The sequence below is a fragment of the Coturnix japonica genome, chromosome 6 (genome assembly GCF_054131305.1).
Source record: "Coturnix japonica strain WE chromosome 6, WE-NBRP24, whole genome shotgun sequence".
NCBI lineage: Eukaryota > Metazoa > Chordata > Aves > Galliformes > Phasianidae > Coturnix > Coturnix japonica.
Window position 1 is genome coordinate 6520735 of NC_140668.1, and position 22913 is coordinate 6543647.

Below are 22913 nucleotides of genomic sequence, written 5' to 3' on the forward strand. Positions count from 1 at the left end.
CAGTACTTCCTAAAAGGAATTTGCAAAAACACAGAGAAGACCTGCAGCTCCTTGAAAGCATTCAGGTTATAAAAATAAAAACAGAAATCTTATATTAGCTAACACAAGGGAAAAATAATCTCAACAAGACAAGCCTTACCAGTGTATGGTATGCAAAAGCTTTCAGTAAGCTTTAATTTTATAAAGACAGCAGGCAACGTAACAGACCATGAAGAAAGCAGCACACGCGTTGTTCCCATGGCCCACCCCCACAGGTATGCACAAATCTGGGCCAGAATGCAGCGCATAGGTTAAGATCCACAATTAGCTAACTTGACCCATGTGGCCTTTTCAAGTATCTTTGAAGTGCTTTTTACTTGAATTGTGCCTTACAAATCCCTTCATTTATTTGATTCATTGAGTTCAATGCCTCCTTCACACTTCTGGTAACAGCAGTTATCTGGCTCTTCAATCAGTGTAATCCTTCGGGAGACCTCAGTTAACCACATGAAAGGAGGACAGGTATACGAAAGTGGAGAATTTGAAATTTCCATCTGATACAATTAATTACTCGGCTAGGTTAATTTACCACTGCCTTGCACCCAATTCCTTTCTTCAGAAATCACAGCACAGATTTATGATGATCCTAATGATTCATATTAACCATACTCCAAAGACACAACGATGAAAATCTACCTACCTATTACCTCTGCAGGACAATGAGCTCCTGCAATAGAGCTCAGGTAGAAGAGCAGCAGCACTACCAGCTCATTTGCCTCTGGGCAGCCTATCTTGTTTTCAAATCACTGGAATTAAGAAAGTAAGAAAGATGTCCTAATGTGATATCAGCTAAAAGGAATTACTTCATTCTTCATTGCTCAGTTGAAAGTGCCTGGACATTAAAATTAGTTGTTTGTATAAGAGATCTCTCACTGAAAGAAATTTATGTAGATAATAACAGCATATGCATCTCAGAAGCCGTTATGAAATAAATCTTAAGGCACTATTATCTTGTATGTAAACAAGAAAAAATGCCTAGCAGCTGCATGTGAGCAGGAATTAGTTGGCAGACCTGAGTTCCTTGTATTTCTTTCAGGATGTTGCTACAAATTATTAGTAGAACTACCCATAGAGTAATTTAACACAAAAGGTAAATGCAGTGACTCAACCAAGCACTTAAACAGACACCACAACTCTCCTATACAAAGCCTATTTCAAAGCAAACTTAACAAGTCATGTCAATAAAGGACTGAGAATCTTGATTAAGTGATGTTTGAACTCAACAGTTGAACACAATCACGGCTAGACAAGATACAGATGTATATGCTGATTAAAAAAAAGAATCACACAGAATCACACAGAATTACCCGGGTTGGAAGGGACCTCAAGGATCATGTAGTTCCAACCCCCCTGCCTAGCAGGGCCACCAAACATACGCCTTTACTAGATCAGGTTGCCCAGGGCCCCGTCCAACCTGGTCTTGAACACCTCCAAGGACGGGGCATCCACAACCTCACTGGGCAGCCTGTTCCAGGACCTAACCACCCTTCTAGTAAAGAACTTACCCCTAACATCCAACCTAAATCTTCCCTCCTTCAACTTAAAACCATTTCCCCTAGTCCTGCTATTATCAGCCCTTTCGAAGAGTTTACTCCCCTCCTGGGAGTAAGTTCCCTTCAGGTACTGAAAGGCTGCAATGAGGTCACCCCGCAACCTTCTCTTCTCCAGGCTGAACAAGCCCAACTCCCTCAGCCTGTCCTCATAGGGGAGGTGCTCCAGCCCCCTGATCATCTTTGTGGCCCTCCTCTGGACCCTCTCCAAAGAAAAAAAGAAGCAGCAATACGGTTCATACTTGGAAAAATATCTTCTCATTACCTCCACTCTAAGATCATCTGTATTGCGGGATTTACAGGGTACACTGCTATTGCTTCATTTGTTGGAAGGAGCAGTGGCAAATGTGATCATGGATCATTTATGATTGCTCAAACGACAAGCCACTCAGGGAACAGTTAAGAAGAATTGCAAAGTGAATATGCAATACACTTACATTTACAGTCTCTTCTTTTTCCAACAACAGGACAGGATGGTGCACTAACACACAAAAATTCACTCTGTCAGACATAAATCTTTTGATGTGCTTTAGCTTAAAAATAAAATAAAAGTACATCAAGGAAGACCTGGTTTGTGCTATTCCTGCTTTCCCGGTCTTTATAGTTATTGGTTAATCCACATAAGCGCATCCACATTAAAACCAAATAGATCCAGCCTTAGTAAATAATTAATCCCACCTATATTAAACACCACTGAATTCCTTTTGTCATACCAAGCTAACAAAAACAACAGGGATTCACTCTTGGGGCTCTAAGAACTCTTCTTCCTCCTCTTCCCAAGGAAGTAGATGGTTCCTACCAACATAAAGCATTCAGGATTCAGTCATTGAAATATTCCCTGCTCAGTCACTTCACAGCTGGAGGCACGTACTTTATCACCCAAGTTAGATGTTTCTCATCCTATAATCACCACCTACACATCCATTATATGGTGATATTTGTTCATCTGACAAGACACCTTTCCAAACAAAAAAGACCTGGTGCAAACCTTGAGTGCACCCATACAGAACCACAGAGGTGCAAAGAACTGGGCTTCTTTCATTCGTTCAACACATGGAACTTGGGACTGCCAGGTATGCTCCAGGATTCATGCCTGCTATAGGCAGTTTTAAGGCCAGCTTGTTTAATGGGTTATCTTTTCCAGTTGTTTGCCAGAGCTCAGTACCTCTCATAATGCAGTGTGAAGGTTTAGGGGGTTGTTTACTTCCATTAATAAGCTGAACAATAAACTGAACACATATTCAATTGATGAACCAGTGAGGTACAAAAGTATGCATTTGATATTGCAGCAACGGTTCCTTCTTAGTCTTTAAATGTAATGACAGGTCCTGTTACTGCAGTTGTTGTCATCACATCATTCTTTAAGTAATGGTTTTCCCAACGGCTGGATTGAGAGATCAGAATGTTTAGCCTTTAATATACATCACCAAATCTGGTAAGTACAGTAAAGGCAAATCTGGCAATCACAGTAAAGGAGCAGCTGTCAAAAACTGCACTATGCCAGCAATGTGAAGGAAAGCGTTAAAATGGTTTTCCTTTTTCAAAAGCACAGAGGAGTCTCCCAAACTCATTACCTAAGACTATGCATTCTAAAATACCAGCCCTATTGACCTTTCTTGTTAAAAACACACACACAAAAAAATCCATGAAGTAAAAAGGTGACTTCCACACTGCAGAGGTGCCAAACAGAAAGCAAAGCTCCTAAGGAAGCTCTCAGAGTAAAGAAAACAGGGCTTATAATGAGGCAGCCTAAATCGCTTCTGAAGAACAGAGATGAGGAAGGAGGGATATAATTACCCATGATCTGTTATTTCCTTTAAAAGCCACATTACAATAAACACAGAGCTGACTGCATTTATGTTCCAGTCCATCTCATCAAGGAAGTAAGAAGCAAAGAAAGTTTAATACTTAGTAAGTATTAAATGAAAATTTCCAATGAATTGGAGTCATGCAGACCTATTTGCAATGGACTTGTTCTTACCCTGTCTGCAGCTCTTTGCCAATCAGCACGACACAGCCAGACAAAGTGACTGCAAACAACAGCGGTGTGGATAAGGGTAATTGGACAGGGAATTACTTTCTCATTTTTGCCTCTTTCGCTCCTATTTCTCCATAGTTTCATCCTCTCTCTGCCATGTGTGTGGACACGGACAAAAAAAAAATTGGTGTCCTATGGGGTTTATTATTGACAAAGAGTAGATGAAGTTAGGCAGATTACTACTTAATACACTGTATTTGAGTCTGTCATCCTTTCTGTCAGCACCAGGTACTAAGCATGGACGTCCAGCTATCAAGTGTGTACCCTGCCCCAGTACCAGTTAGTTGTTGGCACAGTATATATATATAACCATCCCTCCTATTTAGGCAATATGTCTGGAAAAAAAGAAGGGGAGCCTTCTTCCAACTCAGTAAAGGAATCTATACTCCAAGGAAAGAAAGTCACAAACAACCACTTTGCTACGAAATCACAGGATGCTGTTTTCTTGTAACTAGAAGGATTGTGGTTGCCCCATATCTAGAAAAGCTAAGCAGACAAGAAAACACTGCAGTACTAAATGACACATTAAAGGCTTATTTCTCCATAGGCATCCATCTTCCTATTTCAATGACAGCTCACACACCTGTGCTCAGTGCCTCAGTCCCAATTACATCAGATGTTTGACTTCTCCTCTATTAATCAGATGAGATTAACCACAACACAGATAGTGTGGGCCGCTCTCCACAAGTGTCAGAAATAGGCACACACATCCTAGGGAGATAAGACTAATATTTCTTTAGAAGCACCAGAACCTGAAAGGAGGAGGTCTTGAATGCTGAGCAATTATCTTTATCTCAAAGTGGACATTGCTATGTCCTTCACTCTGCCTTACACCTCTGTAAAGGAGGAATTTCACTCGCTTGTAAATAACACACAGATACCCAAGTGATGAGCAGCGCATCCCAGGTCCCACAGTTCATCTGCACTATAAATATCTCTTTTTCTCTAATAATAGCAGAAGTTCTCACTGTCCAGTTGCACAACAGGTGGAAAAACTTACACTTTGCTGAATTTTAATATCTTATCTGCCCTTCAACTTCACTTGCTCCCAAACCTTCTCTAATCAAACTGAGTGCATGCAGACAGAAAAAAAATTCTTTTCAATTGAAACAGTGGCTACAGAAAGGGATTCCAACTGAAAAATTCACCCATCAAAACATTCTGCTTTCCTATGCATCTCTTTAAAGAGTCTTGCAAATGCCAATGGAAATGATGGGGCGTCTGATATTTTGACAGAAGCAAGAACGTCACTATGGTAAGAGCTGTCAGCAGGTATTTTATTTTCTCCCTGAAGAATCAGGCTACAGTTTAGTTTAGGCATTACTTTTTTTTTTTTTTTAAACTAAATATCTTTTATTCGTTATTTCCATTTCCAACGCAATCCCGAAAGATGGCATACTTTATTTCCCTGTGAACTAGATAGATTAGAGAATAACAGTGACAGCTTGTGAATAAAAGCACTACAACCATGCAAGATTCAAGTCAGTGGCCAGCAGAGATGCACTAATTGCCTTGCCACTGGGATAACTGAGGGAAACTATTCTGTACACCAATGTTTTCCTTATTAATACACTCAGAAAAATAACTAACAATGCTTAGGTGTAACTATAAGTGAGCAAAATTATACAAAATATTATTATTTCATACACATTGATATAAATTGGATTAATAGGAAAAGATGGCTTTCTGGATGTATGTAAAAACTCATAAAACTCATTGGGCATGACGAGCAATACGTAGTCAGACAGGTGGGTGACATCAAGCACGCAGGGAGCAGAGTATGAGCAGCCATGTCCAATGGATGACTTTGGGGTCTTCCATCACACTAAACGAAGATGAGAAACCAGAGCCAATATGCCACCCAAACCTGGGAGTGGGCACAGGAAAACAGCCACAGGCTGTGAGGTAACTCAAACTCAGTGATGCTTATTTAGCTTACATAGAGTAAGAACTAAACTCCTTTCCCAAGGAAGCGCTTACACATGGCCTTGGTACAGCAGAAGAGAGAGGTCAAAGGAGATTTACTAGCACGGACTCCTCAGAAGATATTTATTAATTGAGGAAGGGTTGAATCAGAAAGAGTAAATACAGGCTATTCCTTTATCGACAACAATACAATAGACGTTTGTGCTAATTGGTTTAATGGTACTTATTCAGAAATGCTTATTTAGTTATTAAAGAAACAAGAGGCACGTGAATAAGTATTGTTAGATGCCTTGAATACTGAAGAGAAGGCATTTTCTACGGCAGACGAATGAGAGAGTGAGTCAGATACTTATGTTCCCTTTCTAAAATAAAATTAGTAAGCTTTTAAAGGAACACACTGCTTCCAGATAACGGAAAAGGACGCATGATTATATCTGCAATTTACAACCAATGTAAAAGTGTTATTATTTTATTTCAGTGGGTACATGGCATTCCTTCCCATTTGTGTGGCCCACAATAGGGATCAACAAACACTTCCTTGGAGAGTGAAATAATTTCTGGAATGGGTTTCCCAGATCTTGCAAGGACATTCACAGCCCTAAAAGTTCTATCTCAAGTCCCTAAAAGTCCTATCTGAAACAAGTGGCAGCAGTATTTCCTGTAGGCTTTTTTTTCTCTCCTAAAAAGTCACAAAGAAAAAGCTGTTCTCAGTGATTTTTTTCTTTTCTACCATACAGCACCAAAATAAATCTTGTTACAACATTCCAGCTGATCTAATAAGAACTTTAACCTGCTTGAAACCAACACTCCCTAAGGCTGCATTTAAAGAACAGGAAAGACATTCTGTTGACTAATTATATTTGAAATTGTTTATTCAGTTGGAAAATAAAACACTAATTGCCTATAACTGATGTGAACAGAGATATCCCAGGCACTATGCTAATGGTCTGCTTGCCTTTCACTTGGAAAGACTTGGAAAATTCAAACCTTCCTACCCAGCAGGATTAGCCTCTTGATGGATGATACAACGACCTTGACTAACAGCAGTATTAATCTAGAAAGTATCATGTTTTGCCCTCCTGCTTCACAGAAACACGTGTGACAGAGATGATTTAAGTACGTTTCCTTCCAAGTTGTGTCTGGGAACAGGAGAAAAACTTCTTTTCCCTTGATACAGACCATAGCATGTCTATGCAAAGATCCAAACAGCATCATTGTTTTCTAAGGGCATTAGCAACAGGTTAAAGGTGTGTTTTCCTGATTAGGAGGCAAGGACAGGACTGAAGGAGTGAAATAAGAAAAATGAGGTGATGGAGGACAGATAGTGGAGGACAATAAGTAACTCAGAATGCTGTGGTCGTAGCAGACATTCAGAAGAATAAGAGAAGAAAGTATGGATTTAAGTGCATATAAAGCCCCACAGAGCTAAGGACAACCACCACAACTACAGACTGTGGGCACTGACTAGCAATGCTGCTCAAATCTGCTGAAGTATGTTCCATCTCAAAACAATTGTCAGTGCAAATGAATTGTATATAACTGAATGAAAAGTGAATTTTCTCACTCTAACAGGATACTGATCATTAATAAGAGCAGAGGAGGGGATGCAGGGGCAAGCAGGTGCCAATCAGTGTATTTAAACAAAAAACGTACACCTGCTACACTAATTCAACTTTCTGTTGTGTAGATCTGAACAAAACATCTATTATAAACTGCAGATGGATCCAAACATGCATTCCTACAAAAATCCATTTGCTTTTTCTTCTTGGATACGTATTTCATGCAATATTAACCACACCCCATCCTTCACAATTTTATTACACTAATTAAGTTGGCATTTGTTAATTTTCTTGAAAATTGAACCCAGTGGGGTTTTATTGAATACTCCCTTTTTTCCACCCCACCTCATCCCCCCCCCTCCTCCCCCCCCTAAAAAAAAGGATGGTTCCAAACAGGAATATATTAATGCATATAATGAAAAGAGGGCTGCAGATCCCAGCAAGATATGTGACAACTCATTTAACATATAAATTGTTTGAGGTGCTATTTCAGCTAAGTGATCTTAATGCACTGCCACATTTTATGCCATTAGCCTCAGGGCCCCAAGCACAATCATTTAGTTAGATATCATCTTAAAGTCCCCTGGGTTCATTTTTGCATGCATGTTAACAAATATAGGCTTAGATTTGCAATATGGTAAATGCTTACTTTTGCACGTGTGACACAATGTGGAGTGAGATCTGTACTTGTGCTTGTACTCCAGTATGATGGCATCCACTGTCCTAACTACAGAGATTATTTTAAGCCTGCTGTGCCTAAAGCTACAGCCGCTTTCGAAATGATATGCACATTAACTTGTACAAGTATAGCTATCCTGAGGATGAATTCCAGTCATCTAATGAAATGGCCTTGGAGAACAAGTGCCTCAGTCTCTTACACAGTTCACCCTGAAAGGCAGATGCCTTTGAAGCCATTGAGAGAAAGATCTGCTCAAGTTCAGATAACTCAGCTTTGGCAGACTGGATGCCATCCATTGTCAGCCAACCATCACATTCCTGTTTGAAAGCTTCCTAGAATTATAAATACCACCAGATCCACTGCCTTTGAGTTTGGCGAAAGCTTGTCTCCTGTCTCCATCTATTTACAAGAGTAAATACCCAAACTGATTCACTGCTGTGTACGTAGAACACGTTTTTCCCTTCAAGCATCAAAAGGCACAGGAAATGTGGTGCACGTCTGGTGACATGAATCAATTTGGAAGCAGTATTAGTAAACAGAGCTGCCACCCAGACCAGACATATATAAAGCATCAGAAAACATAAAATTAAAAAGAACACAAAAAAACAGCAGTGTAGGTCTCCAGATATTACATCTTTTTCAAATAACCACTATGTAATATTCAAGAGAAAACAACTGAAGAGAGTCACTGGTGAATCCCAGAATTGCCCACATAGTCAAGACTTGACAGATATATATGACTAAGACATCTCTATCCTAAAAATGAACTTTTAAGATGATTAAATCATGACAGATTCTGCAACAGCAGATGGGACAATAAGAACACATGGAACAATCAATAGTTATGTTTTAAGTTAGATTCTCTCACGCTTTCTACTAATCTGTTATTTGGGTTTTGTTTATTTTTTTCTACACATTTTGATGTAGAACACTATCAAATCATAGTTTGATCAGAAAAGTTGACTCATTTGTCCCCAAAGATATAAACACCTCACACATCCAACTACTAACTGAACTCTCCTCTCAATTTGTGATGTAACTGTCTGGACTCTTGGCTTGTTGGACACAAATGGCAAGAGAAAGAACGTATAGAAGACCGTAACCTTACAAATGTCACTCTGAACTCTTGGGCTTAGTGCCCAAGGAATTTCAGTTTAATGGAGGAGCCAAAATGAAAGAACATTTTGTGTACAACACTCTCACTACTTGTTTTGAAATACACTGGCTTTTCTCTTTTGCTTTTCTCACAAACATATCTAAAGCAAGGGGAATCAATAGTGCAGTCCCACGCAAGGAACTGAACTGTTGTAATTATACATAAACCTCTCCTATTCTGGAGTAACCCTAGCAACTCAAGTGTCTTACTTGTCAATTATCAGTAATTTGCTCTATTCCGTTCCACCAGAATTACCTACTGCTCCTTTCTTTGTTCAGACTGGAAACAGGATAAATATACCTTGCAGCAACCAGAGGGACATTTGTCTGATCTTACTGACAGAAGTTTGACTGATGTAAGGGAAATTATCACCTTGTCTGCAGCAAAACATTTTGATGTGGACAGACAAGTCAATGAGTGGATAACATTATGGCCTGTCATTTGAGTTGCTCCTCTTGAGAGCAGCTAACAGGAAAGAGAAGCAGCAGGTGCATATAAAAGCATAAGAACTGACACAGAGATGTGCAGTGGATTCACTAAGGATAGACACCTTACTTTTTTACTTATAAACAGATCGTACAGCATACAGCCGTAAATGCAGTAAATACGGAAGGCTGCTGATTTAGTGTACACAAACCACTTGAAATAATTGTCTCCCAGAACACATCACCAACTGTACAGTTTTAAACTTCAGAATTACTTTTTCATGCTCTTATGCTGTTCTCAGCTGATGCTATTTGTGTCTTCCTGTAGTTCTTGGGCATCACTGTGGAAGCCCTTACCCAGGGGTAAGCAGTAATTCCATTGCCCAAGTGCTTTCCTCTACCAATGCTTAAGGTTCCTTGCTGAGACTTGAGAGAAGTTCATCCATAACACACACAAGGAAGCAGAAGTAAGCGATTTGGCAAGGCTCAACAAGTAGACAAAGGTATGTGGAAGACTAAGTAGTAGAGTGATGGCAAAAGAAAATGCAAGAGGAAACACAAAAGTGCTTATATTGAGAATTCCAGCCTCAAAACCATGGAAAATACTGAGAAATACTGAGTTTGGAACAAAGGACTGAATAATACCATAATGCCAAGTAAGAGGGAATAAGATCTTCTCAGCACTGCTCACAGGGGCCAGTCAGAAACTTAGAAACAGCAGAAACAAAAGAGAGAATTAAAGAAATAAGCAATTCAACCCTTTTCCATTTTAATTTGTGTCTGTATCCTGCTGAGGGAACAAGCAGTTTGTAAGTTGTAGTCTGCCATGTGATTCAGTATTAGCTGCAGGCTCATAAATAGGACAGTAAAGCACACGCAAAGACTGATTTATAGGATCCAAAGAGAGAGAGCCTAAGTCGTGCAGCTATTTGCATCCTCCTCACATACAAACGTGCACTGATAGAAAGTTTCCTGCCGAGAAAGAGAAGTGAGAGATGCTCGGGAGGGAAATCTCACCTGTAGAGAGATAGGTCTAGTCTGTACAAAGCCAAGAAACTTCATATTATGTTGATGTTTGGTTTTTTTTTCTGCCCTCAAATCCATAGGCTAAGGATTACAATAGAGGCAGGGCTTGCTGCAATCACACTACTTAACTGCTGCTCAGCAGGTTTCTGCCCCTACATCTGAAGGCATCTCTCAAAGTCACAGCAGGGCAGAAGTAACAGGAAGGATGTGAAGTGAGCAAAGCATCCCAGCACCAGTAAAGGAGGGCAACAAGTGGTGATATTTATCATGGCAGAAGATTAACACATCAGATCAAAGCTGAAAAGCATCACAACAGGTTTTGGGGTTTGTTGGTGATCATCTGGGATCTGCATTTCCTCACCTGACAGCTACCATGGATGCTGGGAAATCATTGGCTCAGATAAATTCCTCAGTGGAGCAGGGGGGAAGAAGTGGGACTGCAAAATCTAAATGCAAAACTGCAACTTCGGATATTTTCCTACCTCCAATAATCTCGAAGCTGAGTGGGAGCTGACTGCAGAGTGAGCATTCCTTCCCTAACGCTGAAAAATGCTCTTTAATCTTTTCATTTGGATAGGGCGAATGTTAACGTAACCAACACCCAGCTTCTCCCTGGAGTTCAGTTCTGCCGGCTTTGAATGCAAAGCAGTTCAGCTCCATCATTCAGAGGCAAATACTGTGTGAACTTTAAAAGCCCTGTTTCCCTCAATATCTAACAGAAGCTGGCTGAAGGGCCTCCATTCAGCACACCTGACTTCATTCAGTTGTCCAGTAGCAAATGTAATACTTTTGCAGCAAGCCTATTAGCTGCAGTAACTACTGCATTCCTGAAAGAGCTCAGTAACTATGCTTCCTTACACTCTGTGTGTCTAGCACCACAAACTTCCTACAATCTCCAGTCATCATGATCTGAGGCACCTGCATCCCAATAGAATGAGTTTACTCCCTTCATTTGAAATTCAACCATTTCTCACATATAAATGGAATCCGTGCTGTTTTGCCAGTTTACTCTGACAGGTTCTCTTATTAATAATGACCATTGCACACTGAGAAATCTAATGAATCTTTGCCCACATTTCATATTAAGTATAGCACTACAATTTTGGGCTTTTTTTCCCCCCTCCTGCAACAGAAAAGATATTTTGATGTAGAAAGGATATCCTTCCTGCGGAGATAACAGCTCATATCCACCAATTATATCTAACAAGTGTCAAAGGTCTCCTAATCATACCAGACTCCTCACCAATATCCAGTACAATGACAGATGGTACTTCAAGTGCCTTCTCTTGAATTAAAAGCACTTAACAGGATTGTAACCACAGCATGGGCAAATTAAGAATAGTTCTAGGTTCCATTTGCCAAGAGGTTTGAAAGTTCATTAATAACTTCCCTACAATTAAAGAGGCAGAAGAAAGATGAGTGGAAGAGAGACAGTTAACGACGCATGTGACTCAAACCTTCTGCTAAATTTCATAGTTGAGTCATAAGGTGGGTGGGGGGGCGTCATTTTGAATTGTAATATCATATGAGCATCACAAGCAATCAGCTGTTAGAAAACACCGTACCTTGGAAAGAAACAAAGAACAATGGAAAGTTCCAGATACATTTTGCATGGTGTACATCTGATCGTCTGAGTTGCCAAGCTATCCTAACTGCAAGAACGTTTCCAGCTAGCAAAGGCTTTTAAGATATCTCCTTAGCATTTGATGCTTTTTTTCCTTCCGATAGCAGCACTCCTGAATTAATTTCTTTGCAGCTGCCTTCAACTTTTCTGATGATTTTAAATGGGCACGGAGAGGGCTGTGTGTTCTGACTGCCAAATATCAACTACAGGCATAACCCAGCAGGATCAAACCCTACTAGAAACAGCAGCATAGATTGCAGAACAATTAACAAAGGGACAATTTTGTATTTTGACTATATTTTAGCCACCAAGCAAGAAAGCTAATGGGGACAATAAACAACACTGGCCAAGTAACTGCTACCCCTCCCATCCCTTTAAAAATAAACAAATGAGAATTGGTATTAGCAAGACTACAGACTGTCATATGAATACTACAGAACAACAGAAGCCTCCAGCAGTGAAAGTCCCTCAACATAAGTTAATACGCTGTACGCCCCAGCAGCAATAGATACTTGAAAATTGCATTACTGCTATCTTCCTCCACGATGTAAGGCAGCATGAAATATACAAAATTACCTTGTCTGTACTTTTCAAGCATGAGTGTAATCCTAGGCAGACTGAAACACATTCATTTGTTCTTGCAAGCTTCCCTCCTTCCACCAGCTGAACTGTTTGTTGGGAGCTTTCTCTACAATAGGAAGCTAATAGGTAGATGTTTACTGGAACACTAACCAAAAAACAACATATTATTTCCACCAACTTTTGGACCACATCTTTTATCTGAAGACCAAAACCTTATGTAAATTGTTTTGGCAATTTTAACATACTAAGATTGAAATTGTTATGATTAAACAGCTCATTTATTTACTTCGATTCCCACTTTATCCTTTGTATTTGTCTGATGTGGGGAGACACTTCTCAGAACAGCAGGTAGAAGAATAAGGTTATATAAAAATATGCAGGTCTACATGAATAGCTGATGGAAAAGTCAAGGAATGCCAGGGCAGTCTAGTGAGATGACAAAGTCTATCACACAGCAATGCTTTTCCTTTCATTACTTTTGCTCTTTGGAGATTTCCTCTCCTCTGTTTGGTAGAGGCAGGTAAGAGGGTATAGGACAGGGCACAATTATTTCATACATTCAATACATTCATAACATTATCTTACTTAAAAGCAGCAAGAAGGCTTCTTCCCACAACAAATCTTGCAGTTACTCAGGTCAAGTTGAGAGGAAAGATTTAAAGAAACAAAACTAAAAACAAACAAGCCTTTTACTAAGTTAATCATTCCTAGCTATTTCTAGAGTCCTCTTCTAGAGAGAGAGAAGATGATAACCCTGGGAGAAGCCTCCTTGCTCCTACAAAGCTGTAACAGCTCTCTCTGCCTAAGACTGGTGAGGACTGCTTGCCCCATGGCTTTCAGCCAGCAGAACCACAGCTCACATGAGCCGTCTGCTTCCTGCACCATCACAACCGGTTCCTGAGATACATCAGGGAGGCTGCAGGTAACCACACTCAGAAAGCACAAGGATTTACTCAAGCTCCTTCACTTCAAAAAGATTGTTTTGTATTCTTTTTTTTTCTACTTGTTATTGCATTTTTATCTTGTATTCAGTTAAGAACTTTATACATCATGAGCATCACGCTTAGAAACATGCATATTAAGAACAATCCTAAGGAACTCAATCCCATGCCTACTTGTCTACCATGCTCAGTCAGGATTAAAACATAACTCCTTAATGCATCTCTAGGAGGAAAACAAACAAATCAAACACCACCAACCTCCACCCCCCCCCCTCCAACGCCCAGCCTTCCCCCCATCCCAATCTCCAATTTCTTTCCTATATGCACAATACTGATAGTTCCTGAAACTCAAGTCAGTGCTGTGACAGGAAAGTTGTATTCATTTCCCAAGTGCCTACAATGAAGATAAAGTTCATACAGCAATCTCTGCTTGCTTAGCTTAGAAATTGAAGAGCTATGGCAGAAAGAAAAGAAATTGGAGACCTGAACTGTCAACAATTAGCTTAGGAAATGTCCTTGTATCACAGCTGTAGCTTTGTATTCTTCCCGGAAACACCCATTCTAATTCACACATCCTTGGCTAACGTAAACACTGAAAACAAGGAATACAAACATGGCAACACGACTGCAAGTCCACATTGCACAGTGCAGCTCTGAAAAATGGATCCAGTCTATAATATCATGTATGTCTATCAATCAGCTCCCAAGAAATGCTTCATTTCCAGTTCTATTTTGGAGGTTAAACAGAAGGAGAAGGAAATATTTTCTTTTGAAATAACACGTATCATTCTTTCTAACTGCCTATTTCTATGAAACAACGGCTTTGTCCTCAGCGCTCTCCCCTCCTCCAAAAGCTATTAAGGCAGAGTGAAAGGAGAGGAAGCAAAGCTCTCAGTGAGAGGGAATGAGTGTTCAAAATCTCATCTCCCCTTTTCTCAGCACACAGACATCCAATGATTAGATCTGAGTTAAAGCAATAGCTATTGGACAACACCAAACTAGATGATTAAAACAGAGTGAAGAGTTCGAGTAATTATTAGCCAGATTTGAACACCAGGGTTTGGAGCATTGCATTCCCTACATCACTGTGACTACAGAGGAATAAAGGAATGGCAGCAGCTTCTTCAGGCACCCCGCAACCACAAAGTCAGTTTCTCATGTTCACTAATTTCATAACCTTCACAAATGGTTCACATCCACACATACACTCTGTGGTAATCCAAAAGAGCAACATTAACACACACCCGATCAAATCTACACTTAACTTCTCCTGGTGCTGCACACATTAACTCTGCAGACAATCCAGTTGTGTAAAAAGGCAAAGAGAGAACATGAGAGTGTGAGAGCATGAAGCCTGAGGAAAGCCCTCCCCATCACAGCTTTCCTGATACCGCTGACAGTGCCAACGAGAGATGCTTCCCTGTTCATAAAGTGATAACGTGCAGGACCTTGATTAATGCATATTACTCAGGCAGATGAATTCAAATCTACTCAGCAACTTTCACAACCTGGATGAGCCCGATTAATAGCCGTGAGGCACGAAAATTCCTATCTGAATTTCTGCACACTATAAAAAAATATTTTAACAGTGAAATCTAAAAAGCATTTATTTCCGACCATAGATGAGTTTCTCACCTAAATGGCTCCAAGTGAGGGGCCAGGTTAGGATCTTCCAGCTACTCTCAGGCAAAAGAAGATGACTGCAACATTGCTACTATTCTTATCAGTACCCCCAGCCCAGGGATCTGAGTACTGTTATGGCAACAGTTGCTATATTATCTTGTGATGGCAAGGGTATTATGATACATTTAATGAGTACTTTTCATACCAGTATCCTAAGGTACAAAATTATACATGTACTGTGGATGAATATGAAGTGAAAGACTATGGAGTTTATGGTCACAGAATCAAAGAATGGGTTGGAAGGGACCTTTAAGATCACCTCCTTCCAACCCCCTGCTGTAGGCAGGGACACCTCCCTCTAAGCCCAGGTTGCTCAGCCCCATCCAGCCTGGCCCTGAATGACGGCAGGGAAGGGGCATCCACAGCCTCAATGGGCAACCTGTGCCAGTGTCTCACCAGCCTCGCAGTAAGGAATTTCTCCCTGATATCACATCTAAATCAGCTTTAAACTGGAAGAGGGCAATTTCTGCTCATCCTGTCACTACAGGCCCCCATAACAATGTCATCCTAAGGAAGTACATTGAAGTCAATTGTATTTTCAGTCCAGATGCAAGCTCTAATCTGCAGTACATGCATAATGCCATATAATATACTTTCATATCTACACTCCCACTTGTTTCACCCAAGCAGACCTATGGAGGGCCTGATGCAACATCTCTATGGCCAGATCCAGCCTGGATCAGATGTGCGAGACATATCTTTATTTCTTATTTTTTTTAGGCTTTGGAAAGTTCTTTTTCCTAATAGTTCTTCCTGAAGCTTAATAATTAATTGAAACTACTCTGGATACAACTCCAATGGTACATACTGAGACTGGTCAAAATGCAGGTAGAGGTTGTCTACTTCATAATTTTTAATAGTGAATTTGCAAGGTATATCTCTATATATTTAATACTGAAGCAACTTAACCACATACATAGGTATTTTGTCTTAATGCATAATTATTTATTGTTATTTGTTGTCTTGACAGGCATCAGACCAGAAAAGAATTAGAGAAAAAACAGTAAGCAACACTGGGGAAAAAAACAACAACCCACCTCTCCCTCTGGCATCATTGCAAGTATCAGCTTCATGTCTGAAAACCTCAAGAAAAAAGTGACTGATAAACAGATGAGCTGTCCCAAACATCACATGGATGACAGAAAGCCACTCAGCTAAGGAACAGACTGTCTTACATCTGTGTTGAGTAATCAAACACTATAAAAATCAACAAAGGCAAAACTGAAGGGAAAAAGAACATATCCTGAGAGGTCTGTAAAGGGGTTTTGTCGCATACTGCAACTCCTGTTGTGGCAGCATAGAACAGATCTCATAAAAATCATCAGGTAGCAATAAAATGATCTCAAAAGACCTGCTGGTGAGCCAAGACTGCAAAAACAAACAGGTTCAAGAAAAAAGAAGTTACAAATTTCTACCACTCATTAATTTGGGCACTCAAACTACCTGAAATGGATCAGAAAAATAAATCGCAAACAACTTGCCAATACAAACACACGCACAGTTTAAAATGTTATTCACACTCCCACATGAAGTAAGAGGCTTTCTGGAAGGACACTCGAATTGTATCATTAATACAGATCTCACGTGTTCAGATCCTGGACAGTTTTGTAGTATTTTAAACAATCTTTACACAAGCAAAATATGCATTTATTTCAGAATATGGATAACTGCCATGCAGCTTTTACTTAAAAGAAAATTACGGACTAGAAGCATTCCATCTGCATGCGATCAGTACAGCAAGATGTAGAAGCTCTAGGATACTCGAAGCCTGCCCTACACAAAATTACTGTATGAGAGACTGTGAAAGTTAAGAAATAGAGGAGAGCTATTTTCCAGAGGAGCACCAAAGGATGGTAAGGTGTGCAGATGGAAATGATGGGTTTTGCAGGCTTTGTGATTACGATTCTGAAGTGCAAAGAGAAGAATAGATTTACTGCCACTTACAGAAGGTATTTGCACAGACAGTGAACAGCTCTGCAGTGGCAGTTCTCTAGCATTCTCAGTATTGGAAATATAATGTCCACATAGTCACGTATGACAACCGAAGGGGCTGGTTTGTGTTTAATATCACTGGTTTATTTGCTGAAAGAAGTATCTACGGTTCCAATTTCAAGTGTTGAGGTAGTAAATGTATTTCAAATAAAGATTCCTCAGTCTGTGTCTACTAAACTATGCAGCATCAAGAACTGTAAATCACTTTCTCATTGCTGTAATAAAATATCTTACGGCTAAGGGAAGCAAACAGATCTTCACATGAGAAAGATATATAGATAGTTTTTTCAACCTTGACCTTTGTTGAAAAAATCCTACATGATTTTATGTTCAGCTAACTGGGAAAAAGCATGTGAGGCAAAGAATTAGCTTGGATTTAGTAGGTTTAGGGACAGGACTACCAATTGAGCAGAACTTCAATTACAGACTAATTTAATGTATACCCAAGTACATTACTGCAATTCAATAAACATCTCTTCAGAATTAAACAATTCCAATTTGCTTTCATTTCAGTCTGTATATATGTGTTGCGAATTTGCTGTTACCCACGCTAAAATTAGCCAGACTAGAAGTACTCATCCATGCAATCCCAGTGTTTCACAGTGCTGCATCAAGCTAACCTCAAATGAACCACTTAACTTTGCCTGCTTACTAATACAGCAGCACAGAGCAGAGGAGTGTGCCTTCCCATAACAATATTCCTCTCCTCAAGTTTCTCTGCCTAGGTGTCTGCCTGGGTAATTCAGCAGTGAGTCTACCAATGTCCATCATGTTGGATGTCCAGCCATTCACATTTACAACTCACTCTTCTATTTTTCTCCTCCTCATACTGTTAAACATGAAAGTGTCAGGCACATGCCCAACTCTGCATACTCTAATATTGGTTGCTCTGGAAGACTGCCTTCCCTCTACTTAACAATTTTACAGTACCAATATGCTGCTTTTGGCAACTCGATTTCATTTTAATCATAAGTTAACTCCTCTAACAAGTGAGATAGTAGATAATTTGGTGGGAATTAAAAGCATTTCGCACCTAATCTGAACATTCTCTTCATGATCAGTGTAGCCTGAATATCTACAACATTGGATATTTAAAACATTGTGAAGGTGCTAGTGCTAAGTGACAGAAAAAGTTGCTAAAAAAGTACTACAGTAGAACAAAGTGATCTCATGTCTCCAACAGTCCTCTATCTCCATAACGTACAAAAGTTTTGATCAATAAAACTATATTCTCTGAGAAGATTCCTTCCACCCACATCAGTATTGCCTTCAATAGACACTAAAGCAGTCTAAGGGGAGACTGTCACCTTCTGGTTTGTTCTCCTAAGACACAGTGAGCATCCTTGTGGAGCAGCTTGGGTAACATTAATAAAGCAGCGCAGTAAATAGCATTTCATTCCGTGCATCATGGATGTTCTTAAGCAAATACCACCTTGCACGTGTCAGGCACAGCATCACCTCCTGAATCACAGTTAATAAGAGAGCTGAAACCTCCAGCTTCCATTAAGAGCTACTGATATCTGTACTGTGTGCTTCAGGACATCAACAGAATCATTCCAGATCACCTGCACCCAACAGTCTTGAACAGACTCTTCTGACATGCAACACTACCATAGGATTATTTGTGTCTGATGAAATGTAAAGCAAGCCAGATGAAGCTGACTGACAGATAAACTATTCTGCTGACTGCATTAAAATTATCCACAGCTACCATACATTACTTCAAGAGCTCATGAAGAAGGCTGTATTCAGATAAAGCTTTGATTCAAATACTTGTTTTAAGAAAATGATTGAAATTCATGTCACTTTTACCCATTTTTCCTACTTGAATCTAATAGGATTGAAAGAAAGAAAGGCCCAATAGGACGTCAAATTTTACACACAGTTGACACAGGAGGAAACGCTCAACTAACACCAAGTTGCTGTATTAATACAACTTACCTTTCACTATTAGTTCTGCATAATTTGAAACTCCAGATCCTCCATCTGAGCGAATGACACACCGGTATTTGCTGATGCTGCGCTGCGAAGTGTCAGCAACGCTGACGGTAGCAGAGAAACGCCTGTGGTTGACGACTCGAGTAACCATTAATGCTGTGTCCCTCCCATTCCACTGCTGTGGAGACAGATGAAAACAACTCACATCACAAAGGCACACAAATTATTCACTCTTCGTTACTCTTAAAACTGCTCAGACCTTCACTAGGTTAGATTTTGTACGAGTACAATTCATTCAGGAAAAGACAGCTGGTAACGTCCCTGAAAAATTTACAGGCTTTCTGGGTTTTATGAAGTAGTGGGCTTAAATGTTCTTATATATTTAAGTTTTTTGTATCTACTTAAATTCTGACATATTTTTGTGCGTTTGATGTGTTATGTATACTGAAAAGCCTGGAGAGTGACAGCTAAGACTATTTGTACTGGGTATATCCAGAAGCTTATCCAGGACATGAAAATACTACAAATGAATGCATTTTGTACTCCTGTGAAAATACTATAAGTGAACAGATTTTATAAACCTGTCATTTTCAGGCATAAAACTTTGTTTCCAGAACAATTTAAATACATTGCTTGGATGAACAGCAATGTTTATATGTCCAGCAATCCTCAATAAATCTTTCTCCACCAATGCCATGCAGCATTTTCCCAACTGGAAAAGTGACAGATGATGAATTAACTGGAAATCAGCATAAACACCTGAACTTGCTCAGTTGGTCTATTTTATTAGAAACCTCAATGGAAAACACAGAGTCATTGTGCCAGTTTCCAGTAATCAATTTTGGGAAGTATTTCCAAGGCTGTTTTCATTAAATCCTCCAGTTTAAAAGAATGGAAACCAGGATCCCCCTACCAATGATGATTTCCTCCCAAATCCCTTCTTCTCTTTGGAAAAAAGGTTCACAGTGCTTCAGATCAGAAGTTTTTTCACACACATATAATCTTTCCGTGGAAAGATTTCACAGAAATAATTCAAAAAAAGATATAGAATAAGCCAAAATATGTTTCTGTTAATGCTAAAAGTACAACATAGGCCAATAATTTTCAGGCTAAAAGGTATATTTTAAGATAACAGCTTTAATAATGTACAGTTAGAATGACTGTTATTTTTACAGAACGCCAACCACATTTCTCACCAACACAATCTTTTTCCCGGTATTAATTTTTGTTTACACCATTAGTAAACTGATTCTTGCCTGAGTATTTAGACTAGTGCAAGGTGGAATGATACAAAGATGGTAACAGATATTCAGAAGGTTATTTATGAGGAAAAACTCACTAATATGGATGCCTTCGCTGGGAAATGCTGAAGCAACCTCCACCAGGGAGCAATCTCCAAGAAATACTGCCTCAGTGGTGGTCAGCCCTTAAATGAGGTCTAGAGGAGGTGGAGTCAAGCTCCACCCCTTCTGGGACCACAGCTAAATTAGTCTCACCTGTGCTCCCACAGCTGACCTAACATTTGCCTCAGCTGATTAATCAGAGGTTCAGGCTGTGATTACCAATTTCAAACAATTTTCAACTCAACTATCTTCAAAGTCTCCAGAAGAACTCTAGTATAGAATATGGCAATGCTGGAACTCCACAGAGCCAAGTACTCCAAAGGGCACAAGTAATAACTTTGTCCTTCACTGGCAAACAGCACTCCACCCTTCCAGTTTGCTAAAAGCTCCATTTCTAACTCCAGAACTGAAAATCACTTAAGTTTGTCACTACGTGAATAGCACAACACAGTTTTTGAAGTCCAACCAGTAGAATGAAAATAGACACAAAGAGAAGGAACTCTTTGGTCATTTAGTGAGCAACCAGAGGAACATTCTGCTATCAATATAGAGCCAATGCAGAGCAAAAGCCAACGGAAACTGGGAGGAAGAAACAAAATGAGTACAAACTGGCTTTGTCCTTTTATAACATACCTTAAGGAATGTTTTCATCTCAACATACTTCCCTCAGCCTTTGTCAACAATATTTTTGGAGGGCAAAAGGAAAGAAGACCAAAAATTAAGCAGAAGGGAGGGATTATTGCACCTGTTCTGCCTTTTCTTTTTTATGAAGGAGTGCTTACAGGTCTGAAGATGTATGTTTAGAACTAACATTTTGCTGGCCACTTTTTCCATCTTCTGAAGCACAGTTCTGCATTTTATCATCTTGAATTCTGATCTGGAAACAACTCAAGGCAGTTCTTAAAGGATTTTGATGATAAACATTTGCCCCACCACCCTGCTGTCCTCTGTCTATTTATTTTACTTGAAAAAATTGCATCACTTTACCTGAAGCCAGAGTTTGTCATGCTGGGACCACTTCCCCCCGGCAATGCACTGGAATGTCGCATTCTGTCCCACATTAACCTCCACATTCTGAAGCCGTAAGAAATGAGGTGCTTTTCCTAACAAGAAATGCAAAGAATAGGAAGGGTAGAGCAAGGCAGCGATTGTGTTACACCAACACAGATATCAGAACAAAGCAAGTCATCCTACTCCTGACAAAGAGATTTAGCAAAATAAAGCTGTCCCTCAGTACTGAGCTACTTGGTGCAGAGCAAGGGGATCTTACAGATCTTTCATGGTCACCAAAGCAATTTGTTACTCCCTTCTATTAAGAGTAACTGAGAACATTTTTTCTCTTTAGGAAACTGTGGCTCTACCAAGGGCAAAATGAAATGAAATTGAGGTTGTCAAGTGTGGCTGGCCAAAACAAATTTGTATAAAGAATTTTCTCCTTTCAATTGTATTGACTATCAAATACATCCTGTAACTGTGGAGTAACAATGCCGCTGATATAAAATCACTGATATTAAATGAAACATTGATATTACTGATAAGTGTTGGATTGCTGCACTGGTTAATAACGCCAATATCTGCTTTTTGATGACAATAAATTCAGTATTCGTTCAACACTAAACCACCAACATCCAAATGCTGATATCACCAACATATTTTGTGACAGCAGAAAAAGATCATCTGATTAGCTTTGTGCTTGCTGGGCTTCAGAAGGAAGTTTGTGCACCAACCAAATACTCTCAGAGTAGGACACACAACAGCCTTCTAATACAGTAAGGGTCAGCATTTTTCAACTTCATCTTTACCTTTTGGATATAAGTAGCCAAGGAATTACATATTTTCAGAGCACAAACTAACCTACATTTTTCTATTGGAATTAAATAGGTTCAGAAGATGTAGGCATGTGTGTGCAGGAAGCCTGGCAAATAGATGGTTGTCTACTACAGGCACATGAACAGAAAACCCTTGCCCGCATGCTACGTCAGAGGTTTTTATCTAATTCCTGTGCCACATTCTCCATATGCCCAGTTTGCTGACAACTCAAGCAAAGTGCAGGGATTCTGTACTATCGTGCTTTCTAGGGGTCAGAGCAGCGTGTCAAAGCCAACTGGTAAACCACCTCTGGGTGACAGGCAGCAAAGCAAGTACTATGTGCTGCTTGCAGGCTATTTAGGAGTGACTTCTGCCTATGTTCAGGTATGAGTGAGCTCCAAATCAGGCACATATAGCCACACCAGCCTCAAAACTAAAACATAACACCAATAATTTCAAGTGCCATTCAGGCTCAATCAGAAGCTTCCTCATTCCTGTGCTTTGAGTTTTAACAATTGTAAAATGAACCCGAGGGGCAAAGTAAGTCTGTACAGTGTCACTACTGAACAGCAAAGACAACACTGGGAATCAGACAGAAGTATT

The 22913-nt window shown here is 39.8% G+C and overlaps 1 protein-coding gene across 3 annotated transcripts in view; it reads right to left on the minus strand.

The window, feature by feature from the left end:
* LOC146760319 (receptor-type tyrosine-protein phosphatase T-like) overlaps positions 1-22913 on the minus strand; it is a 243240-nt gene that overhangs the window by 94294 nt on the left and 126033 nt on the right. For all 3 annotated transcript variants that reach the window (XM_085551484.1, XM_085551485.1, XM_085551482.1), the window contains exons 5-6: positions 21489-21604; positions 19162-19336 (exon numbers count right to left, since the gene is read on the minus strand). In XM_085551484.1, the coding sequence (XP_085407610.1) occupies positions 19162-19336; positions 21489-21604 (291 nt within the window). The remainder of the gene's footprint in view (positions 1-19161; positions 19337-21488; positions 21605-22913) is intronic.